Raw genomic sequence first — 17,909 nt, 5'->3', positions numbered from 1 at the left:
GTGCCTGTGGCAGGCATAACAGTCACCAGCACGCCCTCGTCTCTCGTAACAGCCGTGTGTTCTTCGCCGTGCTGCTGAGCTCCACCACTCGCTGTTCGAAAACCTCGCAGCACTGACTGTTGCATGATTATCCTCCTCGAAATGCCGGAGAGGCTCTACTGAGTCTCCGCTCGCTCCCCAGCGATGGTCAGAACCCACGAGGGACGCCAGCTCTAGGCTGTTCTCTCTGAAATCGTTCCTGACCAGAGAAGATACCGCGGACGGTCGAAGCGAAAAGAATCTAACTTACCCAGTTGCGAGCTGCCTTCGCAATCTTCGTAAGGCTCTCGTAACGTCGTCTGAGCAACAAGGTGATCAGCCTTAATAGCCGCGGTGCCACGCGCGGGACGACTGGATCATCGCGGGACATCGTAGAGCTTTACGAAAAGACGAGGTGGGAAGAAATGACCCAGCAGACGGTAGCTGCGAAGTATTACCGCAAAAGACACCCTTCTATGATTCGCGTGCCGCTGCTGGGATTGTATCCTTTTGGCGTACTTGTCAAACCTCTTCTGAGTACACAACGTAGAACCTAGAGTTAACAGGCTCGGCTCACATCTATCCGCCCCACCACCCGAAGTCAGTGACGTAGGATAGATTTCTCTCTCTCGTATTTGACCAAAGAAATACCTCTTTCTCCCCGCTCCTGCAACAGCACGGGACGCGAATCAGATTCTCCGGACACGGCCCTTCAAGGCACCTGCGTACATACTGAACCGTCTGGAGCCGTGACCGCCTAACGAGTCGCGCCTCACAAGTTAGCCACTCACAACACTATTAGAGCCGTCACCCGTTCGCCGTGATCTACCCTTGTGCTTGTCTGAGCAAGGTCGGATCGCTCCCCAGCTGCAGTTCGGGAGACCATCTCTTTCATGTGCAGTCTAAAGAGTCTTGTACCTGTCACGAGCAAAACGCCGTCTCTACGCTGGTCTCTCTTTGATCTAGTAAGCAGATCTTGCAAGCTGGTCAACAACTCTCTGAAGTAGGAGCCAGTACGACAGCGACAACGAGACAAGCAAACTGCCATATAGCGAGGTCCTGGAGGACCTGTGCCGCTGTGTTGCCGGCGCAGGGCATCCAGGACCTCTACAGCCCTCCGGAGGGCTGTGGATGGACGCGGTAATGGTTTTCGCTGACTCCGAAGGCGTAGTACTGCTGCACACCACGACCGCGTCCAACATTGATCACCTCCTGTCGGCTCCCTAGTGACCCTCCCACCAATCAAAAACCCGCTCCTTGCCTACAGCCCTCTGGAGGGCTATGAATGTACGCGGGTGATGGTTTTTCGCTGACTTCCCGCTCTCCCAACATACACGGGACGGCAGAATTGGGCGTAGGTAAGTCTCCCTCGATAGCTACCGGATCTTTTCGAGTTTGTTTTCTCCAAGAAAGCTGCAGGAGTAAAGAGATGGCTGACCGAGAACACACTTGAATGGAAGGGCAGTGCAGCATACCATTTCTCGTGTTGTTCGACGGGCCCCCTCCAAAATACAACACCCGGTCAGCTTTCCCTCTGACGGGTTGCAATTGTGAACTTGAAGCGACAGTCCACTATGCAGCAACGCAGCTCGAAGCGGCCGGAAACGTTGCCGGTCAGATCGAGAGTAACGGAACGAAGGAGAAAACCTGGCTGGCCGACGACACCACTGATTGGGTATCTCCCTTCAAAATCACTCCGCGGCGCTTTCCCTGCGAAGGCACGCCGATCAAACGCTGTCGTCGTTACGCCTCGAGTCACCTCAGAAATCGTCCCTGATAGCGAACGAATGACCACAACTACACACATTCTCTGCCTGAGCGTTCCGTATCACACGGAACTCCGAGGCTGCAAGCGAATCAGCATAATCGACAAAAGCATCAACAAGGAACGGCACACTGCACTTATCCACAACCACGCACCAGTTACTTTTAGCAAAAAAATCGTGCTTCGGGTCTCGCTCTACAGCCGACGACCCTTCCCGGCGAATGGTGGACGGCCCTGGATCTGCTGCGGAGCCGGATGCGGACGTGAAGGACGGCCAAAAGAAGCTGAAGAAAAGAAAAGGGAACGAAATGTGAATGAAACAATAGATGAAGTCCCCTCAAAATTCCTCTGTTAGTGTCTGAGTACGCCCAACGCATGGCTCCATTGCTAGCACAACTGACGAGAAAGCAGGCTAAACGGACGGAGCCCGCTAAATTGAAACGGCACACCGCTGCGCAGTTCACATACACCAAATCAGAGGTGCAGAAGACGTATGATTACGAGTACGGAGATTGCTACTTGAAAGGGGAGATTACTTACACGTGTTCTCCACCTTCTCGAAGAGCTGAGAGCTCGTCAGGGCCCACCAACTCGAAGCAGTATTTGTACCCCGAGCAGCCTCCACTGACAACCCGCACAAGCAACCCCAAAACCGTTCCCCCTCTTTCTTCGCCAATTCTTCGTCCGCCTTCTTTCCTTTCGAAGTGTCGTCTTGCCCAAATCTGCTGGAGGCGCTCTACGGCAGCATGAGATATTTGGAGAGTTGCAACGTCCTCAAAACTTGTCAAGAGAAAAGATTCAGAATGGGCAGCCCTGGATGCTTTCCCGTGTGAGGCTTCTCTCCCAACCGCCTCGGTCGCACTGAACCTGAACTCCCTCGATGCTGTGCTGAAGGGTCGCAAGGGGGAATCAGCCAAGGAGTCAAGCACCGCGAAAGATTTGTTCCGATCGGCCTGCACCCACGAAGAAAAAGCAGTTCTTGCGAAGAGCGGCACCTGAGGAGGCACCGCCAGGCTGTTCGAAGACTCGAAAGGGTCAGAACGTAGACTGAAAGGAGACTGCCCGATAGCATTTGAGAAGGCACCCGAGAAATGGCGGGCGAACGCAGGAGATACCTCGTTAGCCACCGAACCGCTAACCCTCCTGATCACGAGTGTCCGCTTGGGGGGACGGCAGCGGGTACCCAGGCCCGGCACATGGCGCACGTTGTACACGGGGGAACTCCACATGATAACTTCATCTGCCCGCTCGGCCTGTCCGACACAGGGTTGCACTTGTGGGCTACCGGCGGCTACTGATTCGAGAGAGAAGCCCTTCCACGTTTCCTTCACCGACTCGTGTAACACAACCATAGAGCAGCGAGAAACGCTGTGATCAAAGGAGCTGACGAAAACTCAGTAAAACGTCATAATAGAGGCGTGATGAAACCAGAACAGACGAACACTCAGCTGACCACTGAGCTCTCAGAAAGCTACGACTCAACCGGAGGAAAACAGACCTGCTATACGACTCCTTGCCATTAAGCGATCTTGACCCACTGAGCTGACTGGACGGACCCAAATGCAGCAGCTGTCCGCAGCGGCTTCGTGGGGCACCACAGAGCTGGACAACAAAAGCTTCCAATTTCCCCCCCCTACTGCAACCGCAGCCGTCACACGAGCAAAACATGCTATTTAGGACCTTAAATACCGACAGCACGGGGCGAAGTTGGTGACCCCATGGCTCCTGAAAAAAACAGCCATCTGGAATCCCGGTAGCCGAGAAAAACAGCGATATCAAAGTGACAGCAGTTGACAGTTGGGGGCTACCCAGTGCATGGTACCGCTTGTTTTCCGCTTAAAGCATGGCAAGGAAGTACACGGTCGCTTACTGCCAAGTAGTCCTCGCACCAGATTTACTCCCCTTTGACCCGTTACCGTAAACATGGGAAAAAGGCAGGACAAGGTCCCTGAGCAACTACATCACGGAAGGGGACGACAGTCAACACAACGAAGTCCGATGTGTCTGCAGCTGATGCTTTGCTGGCTTCCACGCTGCGTTCGAGGAAACGTAAGCGGGTTCCCAAGGAAACGCCAAAAGTCTCGCCAGGGGTGCACTGCTCGGATTTGTGGTTTGCACGAGGCAAGACCGGACACGGACGTCGTTACACGCCGAACCTGGGGCTTGTCCGAAACACTCCACCGGTGACCACGCAACGAGCATGAAACGGAATCCTACAGGCATTTCCGGTGTGAAGGGCAGCGAAGGTCCACCGGCCCCGCGAGGCTTCACCAAAGGATCGCCGATCGCCCTTGTCTATCGATTTACGAACATCCCAGCTACACACGGCAGCACGGCCAGCTTTGCACACCTTGGAGAAGCGTCCATCGATGGCGATGGTTCTGCGTCATTCGCGCGGATCGGATCGCGCCTAGCCCCCCCCTCCCTAGATAGCGAACCACCGAAAAAGCAGTTACTGTATACAGCGTCCTGTGGCGACGCGCAACGCTGACCGCGCGAGCTGGGGTGTACAAGTCGAGGAGGTGACGGACCCAATCATGCGCAGCTCTACCCAGACGGGAAGTATCCGGTCATGAACCCCAAGGTACAAATCAGGGTTGCTGAGGCTGAGAGTGCCCTCCTCAACTTCTGACTCTGTAACAGCCTCTTTCGTCCGCAGATTGTAGTGCGTGGCAGGAGCTGAGGGAGTCTTGGGATCTTGCGCGCGTGTCGACCCCCTTCTCTTTTTGTCCTCTTTGGTTCTCCGTTTCCATCTCATTTCTTTTGTAGGTCCAAAAACAGAGAGATTTCCGCTTCGCGGCGGGTGCGTGTTCGCATTTTTCCGCCAACTTCAGGACGTCGCGCACTGGGTCTTCTCTTCTGTCGCGTTCCGTTTTGCTCTCTAAAGTGCTTCTGTGGCCTTGTCTTCTCTGTACGTCGTATAACCGGATTTAGTGCCCTTTTCGCGGTTGTTGTTCTCCCATTATTTTTGACGTCTCCTTTTCTGTTTCGGGCAGTTCGCCGCAGGTCGAGGGCCTCAGCCTTTGCGGTTCCGCCTGATTACTATACGTGTTTCGATACCCGTACACGCGAGACCGCGCGAAGATGGCAGGCCCGTTACTACGTATCTCTCCGGAGAAAGTCATCGAATTTCCGGTGGTTCTGTTCAGTTCCTCAACTGTGGAACTGCATCTAGAAAACGTATCAGACACGTTTGTGGCATTCAAAATAAAGACAACGGCGCCCAAGAGTTACTTGGTTCGTCCGTCGACAGGCATAATTCCTGGCGGGGGCAAGGAAATTGTGCATATTGTTCTGCAACCGCTTTCTGAGGAGCCAACGCGTCCCTGCAGTGACAGATTTCTTATTCAGTCGACAGCTGTCTCCTCCGACGCGCCACTCGCCAGAGATTATTGGCAGACCCTAGATCGCGACCGCATCGAAGACATTCGTCTGTCGGTTGTATATCGCACAGCTGGATCGACAAGCGACCACGTAGGCAGCACAGGAGAGAACGCGAATGCAGGAAGAGGGGTCGCTGGTGGTACGTACGGTGGACCTGGTTCGGCGGGGACTGGCAACTACTCGGCGGACTTGAAGAGCCGGTATGATCAACTTGTGGAGTATGCACTTGCTCTTGAGCGACACAAAGATGAACTTGTTAAAGAGAACGAGGCTCTCAAGACGCAGATAGGACGAAAGGGCGCTTCACAGAGGAGTGGAGTCCTGGGTATGTTTGAGCTGTGGCACATTCCGGTGTACTTGTTCATTGGAGTGGTCATCTGGTATCTCTTCGGAAGCTTCAGCGAACCGTCTATCAGGAAATAGCTTCTGGTGCAAAGTTCAAAGCGTGACAGTACTACTCGCGAGTCGTGGATAGGTATATGTACAAGTTGATGCACGCGTACCTATGTGAGTATGAAACGTTCGTCTTCGCAGTGCAGGGGAAGCAAACGAAGCCAACCACCGTCAGCCGAATGTGGCACAAAGGGCGGAAACTGGTTATGCCGGTTTACCGTTGTTAACCTGACGTTTGCAGGGAAGGGATGACTGTCGATTGATAGTGTCCCTGAGAGGAAGGTCTTGCTGGGAGGGGCAATGACATGCATAATACAGTAATCTCGGACGTTCACATGAGTCGGAGTTGGTAGGACTAGCGACGAACTGTACATGGAGGGTGGACGCGTGAGTGGTGAACAAACTTTTGCAGTTCCTGTGTTGACTCTCTGTTGCCAAAAGACGTGCATTGCTTGGTCTACTGGAAAGAGCCTTAGTTCTTTTTTTCTTACACGTCTCCGCGACCTGGGCTCGCAAGCGCGCACAGTCGAGGTTCCTGTTTTTCGCGGCAAATGGGCGGGAAGAGATGGTGTTGCAGCACTTCAGCGAAGTAAGGTGAAGGGTACGATAGGGCACCAGTGCAACAGTTTGCAGACGGAAGTCGGGGCTGCATGTGTCATTGACTGTAGTTCGACTTCAAGAACGCCAGGCATATGAGGGCGCCGTTAGCGAAGTCGATCTTCCACCACAGCTGCACCACAATATTTTAACTTGCTGATCCGTCCGCAACTCCGTAGCGTCAGGAGACAGTGTCATCTAGTCAGCTGCACACTGACATGATGACCAGTGCCACGATGTACCTCTGATAGGCACATAGCCGTCCAGGGATCCGGCCATTGCGGGTCGTAGTGGTCTTGCGTTGACCTATATACTCCGATTGCCGCCCGAGACTTCTGGGGCTGGACGAGCGATGGAACGGCACTTTGTCCGCCGTCGCCACCTCAGACACTAAGCGTGTTGCGAAGCGGTGCACAATCTCTCTGTGCGGGGCTCTCCGGCACGTCACGTCTGGCGGATCTTTGCCTGCCGGTGCACGTTGTTCGTGGTTGTACCACCCGCAGTGGAGGGAAGGTGACTGCGAGCAGGGGATTTACGGATCGGGGTCACCACCAAGAGACTCCAAACGGATCCACATGTAGTGGCAGCCAGAGGGCGTCTCGTAGTATAGCCAACCAGTGTAGCAGCAACCCGGACTAACACCCAGGAGGGTCTGATGTACGGAAACATACCATCCCAGGTGGCCGGGGAAGCTTGGCGGGCCGCGAGGATGAGGCTACATGCTAGCCCGTCGAGGGGCCGTTACCCCGCGTCCACGGCAGGCAGCGGGACAAGCGGACAAAAGCACCCTCAATGCGGACGGCCTTGTGGAAGGGAAATATCTTCCAGCGGAGGCGTCTCGCTTAACTGATCAGAGTTCTTTGCCCGTCGTGCTGGTCAAGACCGTGTGGCTGCCGATTTTTGTAGGTCGGACGACTCCTACGGGCTCTTTGGTAACATCGCCGTACGTGTGCAATGCGGAAATCCTGTACCTGAGCGAACAGCGGTACGCAGTACACGACGAAAGAAACCTCCACATGCATTCAAACACAACACTGGCAGTCCCTCTTCCGCAGCCAGGTGGTCCGGAACCTGCTGGTGCAGGAAGCAGCAGCAGCTTAGTAGGGGACCGTTGGTGGAGCTGCAGCGGGCATCATCATCGTCATCATTGCGATCAGCGGGGGTGGGCCTCGTCACTGCTGCCCCGGCTCCTCCCGCTTTTTGTCATTCCAGCAGCAAAACGCGCTTGCTGAAAAAAGTATCCTTTCAGCGTTTTCCTTAGTTGGAAGACTAGGATACAGTAGGCCGTGCTTGCGATCAAGAGGGCACCGGTCTATTGCGGAGCGATGCGCCATCGTCGCCCGGTTCCGGTGCATTGGATGGAGGAGGCGGAGGAGGTGTCTGCTGCTATTGTTCGTGCGGCAGCTACTGCAGCTGCGGATGCTGTGACTTCCGTGCATTTCTCCGTCCGTTTAGCGGGGAAAGCATGCCAGAGCGAAAGACGGCTAGTACGTTGTTTTCTCTTGTCGGACCGCCCTCTTCGTTACATGCTTGCGGAAGTCGGTGAAGCTAACCTTTCTGTTCGCTCTATTTGAGGAATCGTGTTGTGTTGTTGGTTAATTACTGGTGCTTGGTCGCTTCCCTGAGACGGACAGCTTCGGTGCGCCGTCGTTTCTTCTTCTCCTTCTTATTTATCCTGACTGAATTGGGTTCCGAGGTGTCCGTTCGCCTGCTTGGAATGCCGTTAAGCGTTGCGAGAGACCGGACACTTACAGTACCCTCCGCTTTGCTTTCGCCTCGGTTTCAGTTGTGAGACGTGTTTGGCGTTCACTCACAGGGACTTCCTGAAACCTCTCTCTAGGTGCCTGCTGCGTCACACTTTCTCCTGTTTACGCAGGCAGTCGTCGCTGTGTCTGTGACTTCGTCTCGCTGTCGCTTTTGTACCGTTTCCTCAGAGGACCCTCGTTTCCTGCAGCATTCACAGCGCTCGTGTCTAGTCAGCAGCTGGGGCCCGGCACGCTTCTCCAGTTACCGCCGTTGTCTCGGTTCTTCTGGTAGTATCACCGCTGCATTGTCTTCTTTTCGGCTGTCCTGCGTTGGGGTCCCGATCGCATTCTCAACCGAGCCCTTGCCTTCATTTCAGTCGCAGTTCTGCTTCTTTCTTTTCGTCACATTTGAGGCGCCTCTGAGTCAACTTGTGCATGCCTCTGCCTGTGGCTGAACCCCCCTCCGCCTTCGCTTTATTCCTTTGCCCAGCTATATGCTTAGTCGTTCCGCTGCTTCGTAAACTCCAGCATCCGTTCTTCGTGTTCCTCCACGTCCAGCGCTGACATCGACAGGCAGGGGGCCAGCTTCCCTGAGGGCGCCGCAGCGCGCGGAGCCGCCTTCGTCGCACGTCGCTGGGCGTAAGTCGGGAGCTGATACTCTGCTTGTTTATCAAGTATGTGTCCGGTTTGTTTCGCGGGCTTGTGCGTGTGTGGCCCATTGCTGAGTGTGAAAGTGTCGGAGGACCACGACGGCAGAATGTACTCGCGGGAATGTGGTTTCTTCTTCGGTTGATGGTTTGGCGGTGTATCTTGTGATTTCACGATCCCCTAGTGTATTTTTGTAGCTTCCGGCACGGACGCAGTTTGGTGCGCTAGGTACGTGCTGGTCAGCCGTGGAAAACGGTGGTTTCACTCGTGCTGTCGTCAATACTCGTCACCTTTCTGTGCCCTTTCTGGGCCGTTCTCTTTCACTATTGTATTTCGTTCGTGAGGGGTCGTGAAAAGGATATCCGCGGCAGCACGCGATGCGGAGCTACCAGCCTCAAGATCAGCGCCATTGAGATTAGACTGTTCACGGCTTTGTGGTCTGCGGAGATGTGTAGGATAAGGGCGACAGGCGATCGGCGGCCTCCTGAACTGTTGAGCTGTCTTCGCTGTTTTCTAGACAGAAAGGATGGAGGTGCGGGTTGGGGGGAAGTACCGACTCGGTCGGAAGATCGGTAGTGGATCCTTCGGTGATATCTATATTGGTAAGTTTGACTAACGTTGTCGGAAAGCGCCCGAAACTTTTTTCTTTGGCAACCCTGATGTGTATTCAGCTGCGCGCAGTGGCCGCCGATTGCGAAGGTTTGAGTTCAGTCTTGCGCTGATCCTGCCTGATTGGTTACCTGCAGAAGGCTGATGTGGAAATGCTCCTGGCTGAATCAACCCTGGAAACAGTCAGAGTGTACTGTTTTCACACCGTGGCGCTTTCGGTGACTTCCAGAAAGCATACTTCACTCTTGTCCTCCATGATGCCACGACTCGACTTTAATCTTTACGTTCGGTGGTTTTGGGGGTGCCTCTACTGGCCAGTTGTTCCCATTCTCGCGCCCCTGTCTGAACAAGCAAGTTGTTTTATAGTGCTGTCAGTTACTGTGTGCGGGATGTCAGGTGTTTTTTTCTACGTTGCCGCCTGCAGGTGCCAATATTCTGACTGGTGATGAAGTTGCGATCAAGCTGGAATCCATCAAGTCAAAACATCCACAGTTGCTGTACGAATCGAAGCTGTACAAATTGCTGGCAGGTGGCATCGGCATTCCTATGGTTCATTGGTACGGCATAGAAGGCGATTACAACGTCATGGTTATTGACCTCCTCGGTCCGTCTCTTGAGGACCTTTTCAGTATTTGCAATCGCAAACTCTCCCTCAAAACCGTCTTGATGCTGGCGGATCAGATGGTAAGTTTCACCCTGGTCGGTACTCGTCTAGTACTCCGACGTCAGCAGACTAGTTTTGTGAGCCTTGTTTGCATACTCGCTGCCTGACACTAGTAAATGAGCAGAGTACGTGGTTTTTCGTCACCTGAGCTTTCTTCCGCTGTGTCCCGTTTCCGTGCGCGTGAGTTTTGTGAGGAGCCTGGGGAAGGTCTTTCTGTGTTTTCACTGTGAACTTTGGTCGGTTGGATTTCTGCCAGCTGCGAGGACAGCTGGCGTCAGACGCGGCGCCAGAATGTGCGGGTGTTTGGTCGTTTGCAGCTGAATCGGATTGAGTTCGTACACAGCAAGAACTTCATTCACAGGGACATAAAACCCGACAATTTTTTGATCGGCCGGGGCAAGAAGATGTCGGTGGTATACATTATTGATTTCGGTTTGGCTAAAAAGTACCGTGATCCGAAAACTCAGCAGCACATTCCCTACAGGGAAGGCAAGAATTTAACAGGTGAATGCATTTCAGAACTCTTTGCTACCTCTGCGGAGCTTCAGGAGTTAGTTGCTGTCTGATGTGTACGCATTTTGGGTCAGGACAGGAGGTATTGTCCAAAACAACCGACTTTTTGCCCCGACCGAAGCCGAGAACCTCAGTCGACGTTTTCTGTGCTATCTGTAAAATGCCAAGACTTTTAGTCATCGAAAGCATAATATGGATTGGAAAGCGCATGCCTGTCGTAGCTTGCACATGCACTCGTTGCTGTAATAACTTGGATGAACTGACTCAACCCGTGGCGGTGGTTTTGGGCAAAACGGAGACGTGCTTTTTCTGTAGGAGGCATCTTGCGGGGCACGAAATGGAATGCGACCAGCACTCGCCGTTCAGTGACGTTTCGGTGCTTGGACTGGTGTTCCGTGTGCGCTGCACTCCTTCGGTCTTGCTGCTTTACAGGGACAGCTCGGTACGCGTCAATAAACACCCATCTGGGCATTGAACAGAGTCGCCGCGACGACTTGGAGGCGTTAGGCTACGTTCTGATGTACTTCAACAGAGGCTCGCTGCCGTGGCAAGGGCTCAAGGCGACTACGAAGAAGGACAAATACGACAAAATCATGGAGAAGAAAATGTCCACACCCATCGAAATTCTCTGCAAACATTTTCCTTGTAAGCATTTCCTCCCTGTTCAGGTTCTTGTACATCAGGAACGGCAGGTCGGTTGCGGCGCTGCGGCTTGTTCTGGTGTCTGGTGTTCTTGTGAGGTTGCGCCTCTGTATAGCACAAGCGGAGGGAAACCTTTGTATTCACCCTCAACTATCTTTTGCCGCAGCCGGGAATCCAGTGCAGAGAGGTGAGGGTCTGTTGCGGTAACTGTCCAGGTCAGTTTCTTCAAGTCGGATACAAGGGGAGTGGGAGTGTTCCAGTGTCCAGCCGTGTCCGGCCGACTTTCATGTGCGGACGTTGGCGGTATTCTGCGCGTCTCTTCCACGTGCGCTGAGTCCGCGCGCCCTCGTGTGGGTTGTCCATCGTAGACGCTTGCGGAAAAGCACCAAGGTTTACATCGGCCGTGATGGTGGTGTACGCTTTTCTGTTTGCGTGCAGTTGAGTTCATCACGTATTTGAACTATTGTCGGTCCCTTCGATTCGAAGACCGCCCAGACTACTCTTACCTTCGGAGGCTTTTCAAAGACCTGTTCTTTAGAGAGGGATACCAGTATGATTTTATCTTCGACTGGACTTTTGTAAGTGATACACGAGGCTATCAGCGCACGCCCAACCGCTGCTGGTTAATATTGATCGGCTCAAAATGTCCCAAGAGGAGACAGAAGCAGAAAAAGAGACAGAAAGTGTCTGTGAGTGAAACACTCAAGCTAATACGTCAGTCATCTGAGCATGGGATAGCGCTGGCCGGGACGAAGCTCAGCACGCGCAGGTAGATGTCGAAGAGCATGTCATGTAGGCGGCATATTTTCTTGTCACAGTGTGCCGGGTGTTGTCGGTTGTGTGGGGCCGATGCAGATCAACACGGAGAAGGATCGGGGGAGCCGACGGAGTCAGCAAGTGTACGTCGAAGACAACCGACAAGTTGACGAGAACCCGAACGACTTGTGTATGTAGCTGTGAGGAGGCGGGATCTGCAGCCTTGTGGCGCTCCGCGGACAGGCGGCTCTGGCTCTCGTTTGTTTGTGTCCCTGGTACACGTGTTGGCTGACAGGTTGCGTGAAGATGCCTCTTTCATGTGTTCTTCGCAGACATCTTCGGTTTCTTTGCTTTTTTCTTGAGGGCATCACATGTGTCTTTGCGGGTCCGGCGGCGTTGTTTTTTACTGTTGAAACCGCCTGCACCGGCCGGTTCTTGTTCTCACCTTTTTGCGAAGCGCACATGAATGGAACGCGGGCAGAGAATCTGCCCAACCAATGGACTTGCCAAGCTCGTTTTTGTTTTTTGGAAACAGCCTCGAAGCTCGTACAGAGTCAACATTCAGCGCGGCGCTGTCGCTCTCCTCAGCACCTGACATCCCAGACAGCAGTCCGTGCACTAGTCGGACTTCGCAGCATTTTGTACGTGATACCCGTCTGTCGTCTATTGGCTGTCAGCTTGCGTTTTGACCGTGCATGATGTTACATAAACAAGACAAATTGAGAAGCGGACCAGGCGTTCGGTGTTGTATAGATACTGTCCATGAAGTGTCGCTCCCTCTTCGCAAGGATTTAGCAGATGGTTGACCAGCCTGTATAGCGTTCTCTTACGCCCAGCCAGGTCTGTTAGCAGCAGGATATACTTGCCAACACAAGTGGACGTCGACGAGGCATGATTGAAGTGAGTGTAGCCCTCTGTACGCTACCGGCCGACCATTCAGACTGTAGAAGTTAGCGCTGACGGAAACGTACAGGGCACGAGTCGCGTGTCGGAAGCACTGCGAGGATCTACGATCTGAAACAGTAACTCCTGTAGTTCCAGAAGCGTGTGCGGCGGGTGATGGTTGTGGCTGCGACATGATAGCGACGCTCCAGTGCTAAGGATGACTCGCGGCCGAAGGGCTTCCGGCTGGGGATGGATCTGGGCGGGTCGGATCTGCCACCATCAGCAGCGCGGATGAGGCCCGCGTGCTCGCGCGTGTTTGCGAGGATACTCGCGTGTTCTTGTGTACTCTCAGTCGTACGGGGCTAGTCCAAGAGTATCCATGGTGACCAGGCTGTGGGCGATCGAGAACGCCGGGTAGGAACAGCAGACTCAGGATAGAAGACTCAGCTCACAGCTTCAGTTATTCCGATGCCCTCGACTCGCAACGGGGGAGGGGCACTGAGGAGCGTGGTAAAACATGCGCGCCAGAAACACGGGTGCAGCTACTGGACGCTGAGTTACACCTGTTGCTCTCAGAAGCCTCGCACGAGAGAACCAAATCTCAACGCGTGTGCGTCCCTTTGCCTGATGGTTTCTTTCAACGTTCGCGGCGGCACATCCCCAGCGATCGCACTGGGTTGCCGCAGCGTCGTGCAGCTACGGCAAATGCTTTCAACACGTAGACGGAGCAGTGACGAACTCTCAGCAAAAACTGTCAACACCTCAGTGAAAACCTAATTGGGAACCGATACATCGGCAGCGGGGGACTGGCGGTGGCTGTAATCTCGGTTCACCTTGAGCAGTCTGCAGCGAGCCTGCCAGTTTCGGGGACGCAGCAGGTGGATGTGCAGAAGAGGAGCGATACACAACGACGAAATATCCGGATCAGTCGTTCGATGAGGTTTGGCCCATCGCCGGAGTGTTTGCCGGAGACGCGGTATCGCTCCTGTTTATTTTCCAAGCTAACACTCCGAAACCATGGCTCAGCAAAACTGCAGCAGCGCACTAGTGCCTTTGAGGCGTAGACCACTTTCCCGAGAAAGACTCATTCCCTGTTTTACAGAGGCCGCGCAGGCACAGGGGGATCACGCGCATTGCTGCGAATCTGATTCTTCACTGGAGTAAAAAGCTGGAGTCAGGAATCGGTCCGAAAATCCTTTACTCTTTCCACTTCCGCTCCGCAGAGCATCCATGCCTTTGGACTAGCTCATCCCGATGGCGTACCTTCTTTTGTCCGCGTTGACAGCTCGCGTATCTCTCCGAAGATCACACAAAACCTCGCTGACACCGGATGTGTAGCCTGTTACAATGAACTTCGCTAGTCGAGGGGTCGAAATTGCAGTCCAACCACCTGTCAAGCAATTTCCAACACAATTATGAACGGCAGGCAACATATTGTCCGTCAAATGGCGACGCACGGCATCCTGATTTTGCCCGCCGGAGCCCAGGCACTCGACAACGCCAGCACCTCGCCTTGTAAAAGCTGGGCGCCCACGAAACCGGACGTGGTAATGCCTACGCTGAGCGTCTGCCGTTCAACGGCTCCGCCCCTCAGGATCCATTGTCACTCCGCAAAGTCAACTACGGTGGGCGGTGCACACAGACAGGCGCCTGATACATATTCCTGCCATCTCAAGATGGGGCATCTCGGCGACCTATACTTGGCTGAACTAACACACTACCGACTTCTGCAAGTCAACACCAGCAGCCCCGCCCGCGTCTGGCGCAGGTCCTGTCGCCGTGGTCCGGTGCAACGCGCACGACCCGGAAACCTCTAAACAGCTGCCAGCCGCCGACTACCACCGCGGCGCACAGTCTGTCTTCTTACCCTTGCCCCAAGTTCAGACAAATCACAGATAGGACAGATCCGACCCGAGAATTCCACCTTCGCGACGGCACCACAGAAGGGACAGCGAGTTATCGGTGTTCCTGGAGCCAGACGAGTGAGCGTTACTGTGCATAAAAGGAGGCTGTCTGTGGACAAAAGATACACGCCGACAAGCAGTCAACGCTATCGATTGGTTAACTTGAAAAACATGCTGGAGGGCGTATAGCACGGAAGTCTCGGACCCGACCTTGGTGTGACGGTGTTGAGGGATATATTTCAAGAAACAACAGAAGACACTTCGGGCAGGTTCATCAGCAAACCGCAAGAAGCGATCTCCGGTTTTTCGGACGCTGATTTACTGCCTTTACCGGACATGCCGGGAATTCCGAACTTGCTCACAGTGCTGCGTCTCAGGGCGCACACAGTTCGGGGGTGGCTTCCACTTTTGAAAAAATACGCAAAAAATGCAAACTCTTACTACCGAGCAACTCCCCACTCAACTTGTCGCCGCCACGATAGCTGCTAAGGCCACGCTCCGAGGTGAGCTGATTGTTCTCTGGTTGGCTTTCTGTCCGAAATAGAAACACGAGGGCAAGCAGTGAGTTTTCAACTTACCGAATTCAGATGGCTCGAAGTTGATCACGTGAGCGTCGGTGCCCTTCTGTTCACAAAGTGCCAGCACTTTTCTAGCCTTTGCAATCTCCTCCTGCGCACCCTTGATCGCCATGAAATTTCCGTTCACCAGACGCCTAGCAAACTGTGAGCAGACACGTAAGCACACCCTGCCCTTAAGACATCTATGGTTCTCAAACAAGCGCGAGAACCTACCTATACGTGCGTGGCGTATTCAGAAACATACCCTGAGACTTTGCTGCCTTCACTAAAAGCCGAACTCACAATCCCTTGTCTTTTGTGGAAAGTACCAGCACTCGTGACAGCCGATTCTAAGACAGCCAGGAACATGAGTAAACTTCTATACAGTAAACCGGCACAAAGGCAACATATGAGCGCAGCCGACAGGTGCTGTTGGTTCATTCTTCCGACGCGCCACAGACCAATGAATTCCTAATACGGACTCGGCCACCGTCTGCGACCAATGCTGCGCAGGAGTCGTACATCTAAGGTGATATATCAGGTTGAGAATAGCCGTCTACAAGTAAGTGACCAAACTTCACCAAGTACACACTCCCCTCACGAATGCAGTACTGCCGGGGACGGCAGACAAAAACATCCGCGAGCACCTGGCATCTGCCCCTCCCCCGCCCCGCCACCTACAGCGGCGGTGGTGACGAAATTTTGCGCTTTCCAAGCGACACTCATTGCGCGCCGGAGAACGAGGAACAAGTGCGACGGCTGCATTTTGCAGCACGCGAAATACGCAACCAGCTCGATGTCTGAGACCCAAAAAACAAGGCGCACACCAGTTTCACTGCACTCTACAACTCCGTCAGTTAGCAGAACCTTCGGATCATCAACAGCAGGGGCGTGCCCTTCAAAGAACGCGCGCTTAGTACGGGAGTACAGATATCCACGAACATATCCAAATGCATACAAGCGATACACGCGCGACAGACACACGCCGCATTCCACCTGTTCCTAAGTAATTCTACGCACACGCAAAAACCGGAGGGACTGATGATCACCGCGGAAAAGCAAAAGCGAACGGAGACATCCAGGTGTTTTCTGGCCAACGTGAATGGATGCGCAGACAGCTACAGACAGAGTTGAGCTCAGCCGGACTTACTTCTCGCAGGGTCGGAGTCTGCGAAACTCATTCGAGTCATTTCAAGAATCATCCCGACGATGTAGTGCCGTGCGATGTCAATAAACTCACGCAGCTGTTAAGAGGAAAAATCAAGGGGTTCGTGACAAAAGAGCACAGCGCGCGACAGTGCATCGGAAATTTCTTGCCTCTGATCGCTGAGACCAGAGTTCAAGGNNCGTGGAGGCATTATGTTTCATTACTGTATGACAATGAATTTCTCTGCTGACACCGCACATCCACAGCTTCACAAGAGACCGGAAAGAGAACTGCAGCTCGTGAAAGCCGCGCTGCCCGGAGCGACAAAAAGTCTCTCAACCCGGAGGCCGAGCTCCCAGACTCCCGAAAAGGGGCCGATTCTAGGTGTGCTGAATGACCCTGTTTTTTGACCATTCAGCATTGAAAGCCAGATCATCCTGAGCGCGTGAAACTCCGCAAACAATATTCACCCACAATGGTAGAGAGCACTCGAACGAAGTAACGCATACTGCAAGCACGGGCCAACAGTGTTCCCCATGCAAAAAGATGAGCCGCCTAGTTTCCCAAGAATGTCAAGGGACAGCCCTTGCGTCGAAACACAGAAGAGCCACTGTCCCTTAAACTCCACACTACGGCCGCTCTGTAAGTGTGCCGCCAAACGCCTGCCCCGCTCCCGTGCAGAAGTCGCATACCTACAATCAAATCCGCGCAAACGCCCTGCCTGCAGAGCTGATGTCCAACGTCTGCTGTTGCACTCGAGGCATTCGCCTCAGGTGCAGCAACTCATGAAGGGTCCTGCCCCAGGGATCGGCTCACAACTGCAGCTTCAGAAATTCAGTCAAACACATTTAGACACTATCGCCATCCGTCTGGCCTGCGAAAACAATCCACTCCTTGAAAAGAAAAAAACTCTTACCCTTTGCTCCTCCTCGGAGTTACTGGCGACGGCCACCGGGATAGAATGTAGCACATAGCGGAATGAGCCCAAAGCGTCCTGAAACTTTCCACCTGCGAACACGCACGTACGTTAGGCAGCCACCACGGTTCGCAGACCGGTAAGACGCGACCCAGAGGCCTCACTCTCGAAAACACCTCGCTTACGGGTTTCGATGAAACATGCACAGCAGATCAAACACCTGAAAGGTTCGAGCCACGACATTCCCGGCTCGCCGATACAGAAACTGCTTTTCTGCAACTGTGATACCCACAACACCACCCTGCCGCCACGTTATAGTTGCTTTCCCTCACCTATACGGCCCCGGCCTCCGCAAGAGTCCCACACATTTGCCACGGGAAACGAATAACATGCGAGCTGCCCATCGAATCAGAATCTGAAGCGGGAAGTGGTTCGGTGAGAAAGAGTAGAAACCAGGGATCGCATGCACCGCCAGCAGCTTCTTATCGGACAGATAAATACTGAGAGAGCACCACCGGCTGACACAGACGCCAGATCGTTATGCGATGTGTGAACGCTCGTACACTCTTGCAAAATTGACACCACCCTTCCAGAATGTAGCTCCTAACCACGAATGATCGACGGCGAACTGCAAACAACACGGGTACACCCAAATCCAGTGTATAGCCTTCGACGACTGGCCATATGACAGCGCCTTCTCGGTAGCCCGTGTAGACGCTGTTACCCCAACCGCACAAAAGCTGCGTATGTCTGCGGACGAGCATGC

At 53.7% G+C, this 17,909-nt stretch overlaps 5 protein-coding genes across 5 annotated transcripts; 3 read left to right on the top strand and 2 right to left on the bottom strand.

The window, feature by feature from the left end:
* Nucleotides 1-7: 7 nt before the first annotated feature.
* CSUI_007025 (iron-sulfur cluster assembly accessory protein) lies at nt 8-4,303 on the bottom strand. The gene is made up of 3 exons (XM_068067175.1): nt 2,324-4,303; nt 937-2,067; nt 8-462 (listed from the first exon to the last, which is right to left on the bottom strand). The coding sequence occupies exons 1-2, from the start codon at nt 3,133-3,135 to the stop codon at nt 1,779-1,781; spliced, it is 1,101 nt and encodes a 366-aa protein (XP_067920853.1). The 5' UTR covers nt 3,136-4,303; the 3' UTR covers nt 8-462; nt 937-1,778.
* A 37-nt stretch (nt 4,304-4,340) lies between these two features.
* On the top strand, nt 4,341-5,946 carry CSUI_007024 (msp (major sperm protein) domain-containing protein). Its single transcript, XM_068067174.1, has one exon. The coding sequence runs from the start codon at nt 4,868-4,870 to the stop codon at nt 5,588-5,590; it is 723 nt and encodes a 240-aa protein (XP_067920852.1). The 5' UTR covers nt 4,341-4,867; the 3' UTR covers nt 5,591-5,946.
* Nucleotides 5,947-6,937: 991 nt separating this feature from the next.
* CSUI_007022 (casein kinase i) lies at nt 6,938-12,204 on the top strand. Its single transcript, XM_068067172.1, has 7 exons — nt 6,938-8,541; nt 8,998-9,152; nt 9,584-9,843; nt 10,141-10,327; nt 10,769-10,981; nt 11,417-11,556; nt 11,834-12,204. Exons 2-7 carry the CDS (start codon nt 9,077-9,079, stop codon nt 11,930-11,932), a joined length of 975 nt encoding a protein of 324 aa, XP_067920850.1. The 5' UTR covers nt 6,938-8,541; nt 8,998-9,076; the 3' UTR covers nt 11,933-12,204.
* On the top strand, nt 8,546-8,997 carry CSUI_007023 (uncharacterized protein; the record flags this gene model as incomplete). The annotated part of the gene is made up of 1 exon (XM_068067173.1): nt 8,546-8,997. A coding segment is annotated over one exon (171 nt), but the record flags the coding sequence as incomplete, so codon positions are not given.
* An 861-nt stretch (nt 12,205-13,065) lies between the features above and the next one.
* On the bottom strand, nt 13,066-17,869 carry CSUI_007021 (coatomer alpha). Its single transcript, XM_068067171.1, has 6 exons — nt 17,144-17,869; nt 16,231-16,324; nt 15,762-15,880; nt 15,102-15,243; nt 14,487-14,632; nt 13,066-14,009 (listed from the first exon to the last, which is right to left on the bottom strand). The coding sequence occupies exons 2-6, from the start codon at nt 16,280-16,282 to the stop codon at nt 13,977-13,979; spliced, it is 492 nt and encodes a 163-aa protein (XP_067920849.1). The 5' UTR covers nt 16,283-16,324; nt 17,144-17,869; the 3' UTR covers nt 13,066-13,976.
* Between the last annotated feature and the right edge of the window lie 40 nt (nt 17,870-17,909).

The sequence above is a fragment of the Cystoisospora suis genome, assembly GCF_002600585.1.
Source record: "Cystoisospora suis strain Wien I chromosome Unknown contig_3620, whole genome shotgun sequence".
NCBI classification, from domain to species: domain Eukaryota; phylum Apicomplexa; class Conoidasida; order Eucoccidiorida; family Sarcocystidae; genus Cystoisospora; species Cystoisospora suis.
The sequence above is the reverse complement of the archived record's forward strand: the minus strand, read 5'-3'. Positions and strand labels throughout refer to the sequence as shown.

Bases quoted from the DNA above. Each gene is read 5' to 3' on its own strand.
- CSUI_007025 (XM_068067175.1), bottom strand. From the start codon at position 3,135: ATGGTTGTGTTACACGAGTCGGTGAAGGAAACGTGGAAGGGCTTCTCT. The intron at 2,068-2,323 runs GTAAGTAATCTC...TCTTTTCTTCAG, and splicing joins CGAGAAGGTGGAGAACACGT to CTTCTTTTGGCCGTCCTTCA.
- CSUI_007024 (XM_068067174.1), top strand. From the start codon at position 4,868: ATGGCAGGCCCGTTACTACGTATCTCTCCGGAGAAAGTCATCGAATTT.
- CSUI_007022 (XM_068067172.1), top strand. From the start codon at position 9,077: ATGGAGGTGCGGGTTGGGGGGAAGTACCGACTCGGTCGGAAGATCGGT. The intron at 10,328-10,768 runs GTGAATGCATTT...GCTGCTTTACAG, and splicing joins GGAAGGCAAGAATTTAACAG to GGACAGCTCGGTACGCGTCA. The intron at 11,557-11,833 runs GTAAGTGATACA...GGGCCGATGCAG, and splicing joins TTATCTTCGACTGGACTTTT to ATCAACACGGAGAAGGATCG.
- CSUI_007021 (XM_068067171.1), bottom strand. From the start codon at position 16,282: ATGATTCTTGAAATGACTCGAATGAGTTTCGCAGACTCCGACCCTGCG. The intron at 15,244-15,761 runs GTAGGTGGCGGG...GTCTGCTCACAG, and splicing joins ATTTCGTCACCACCGCCGCT to TTTGCTAGGCGTCTGGTGAA. The intron at 14,010-14,486 runs GTAAGAAGACAG...ATTGCTTGACAG, and splicing joins TGTCTGAACTTGGGGCAAGG to GTGGTTGGACTGCAATTTCG.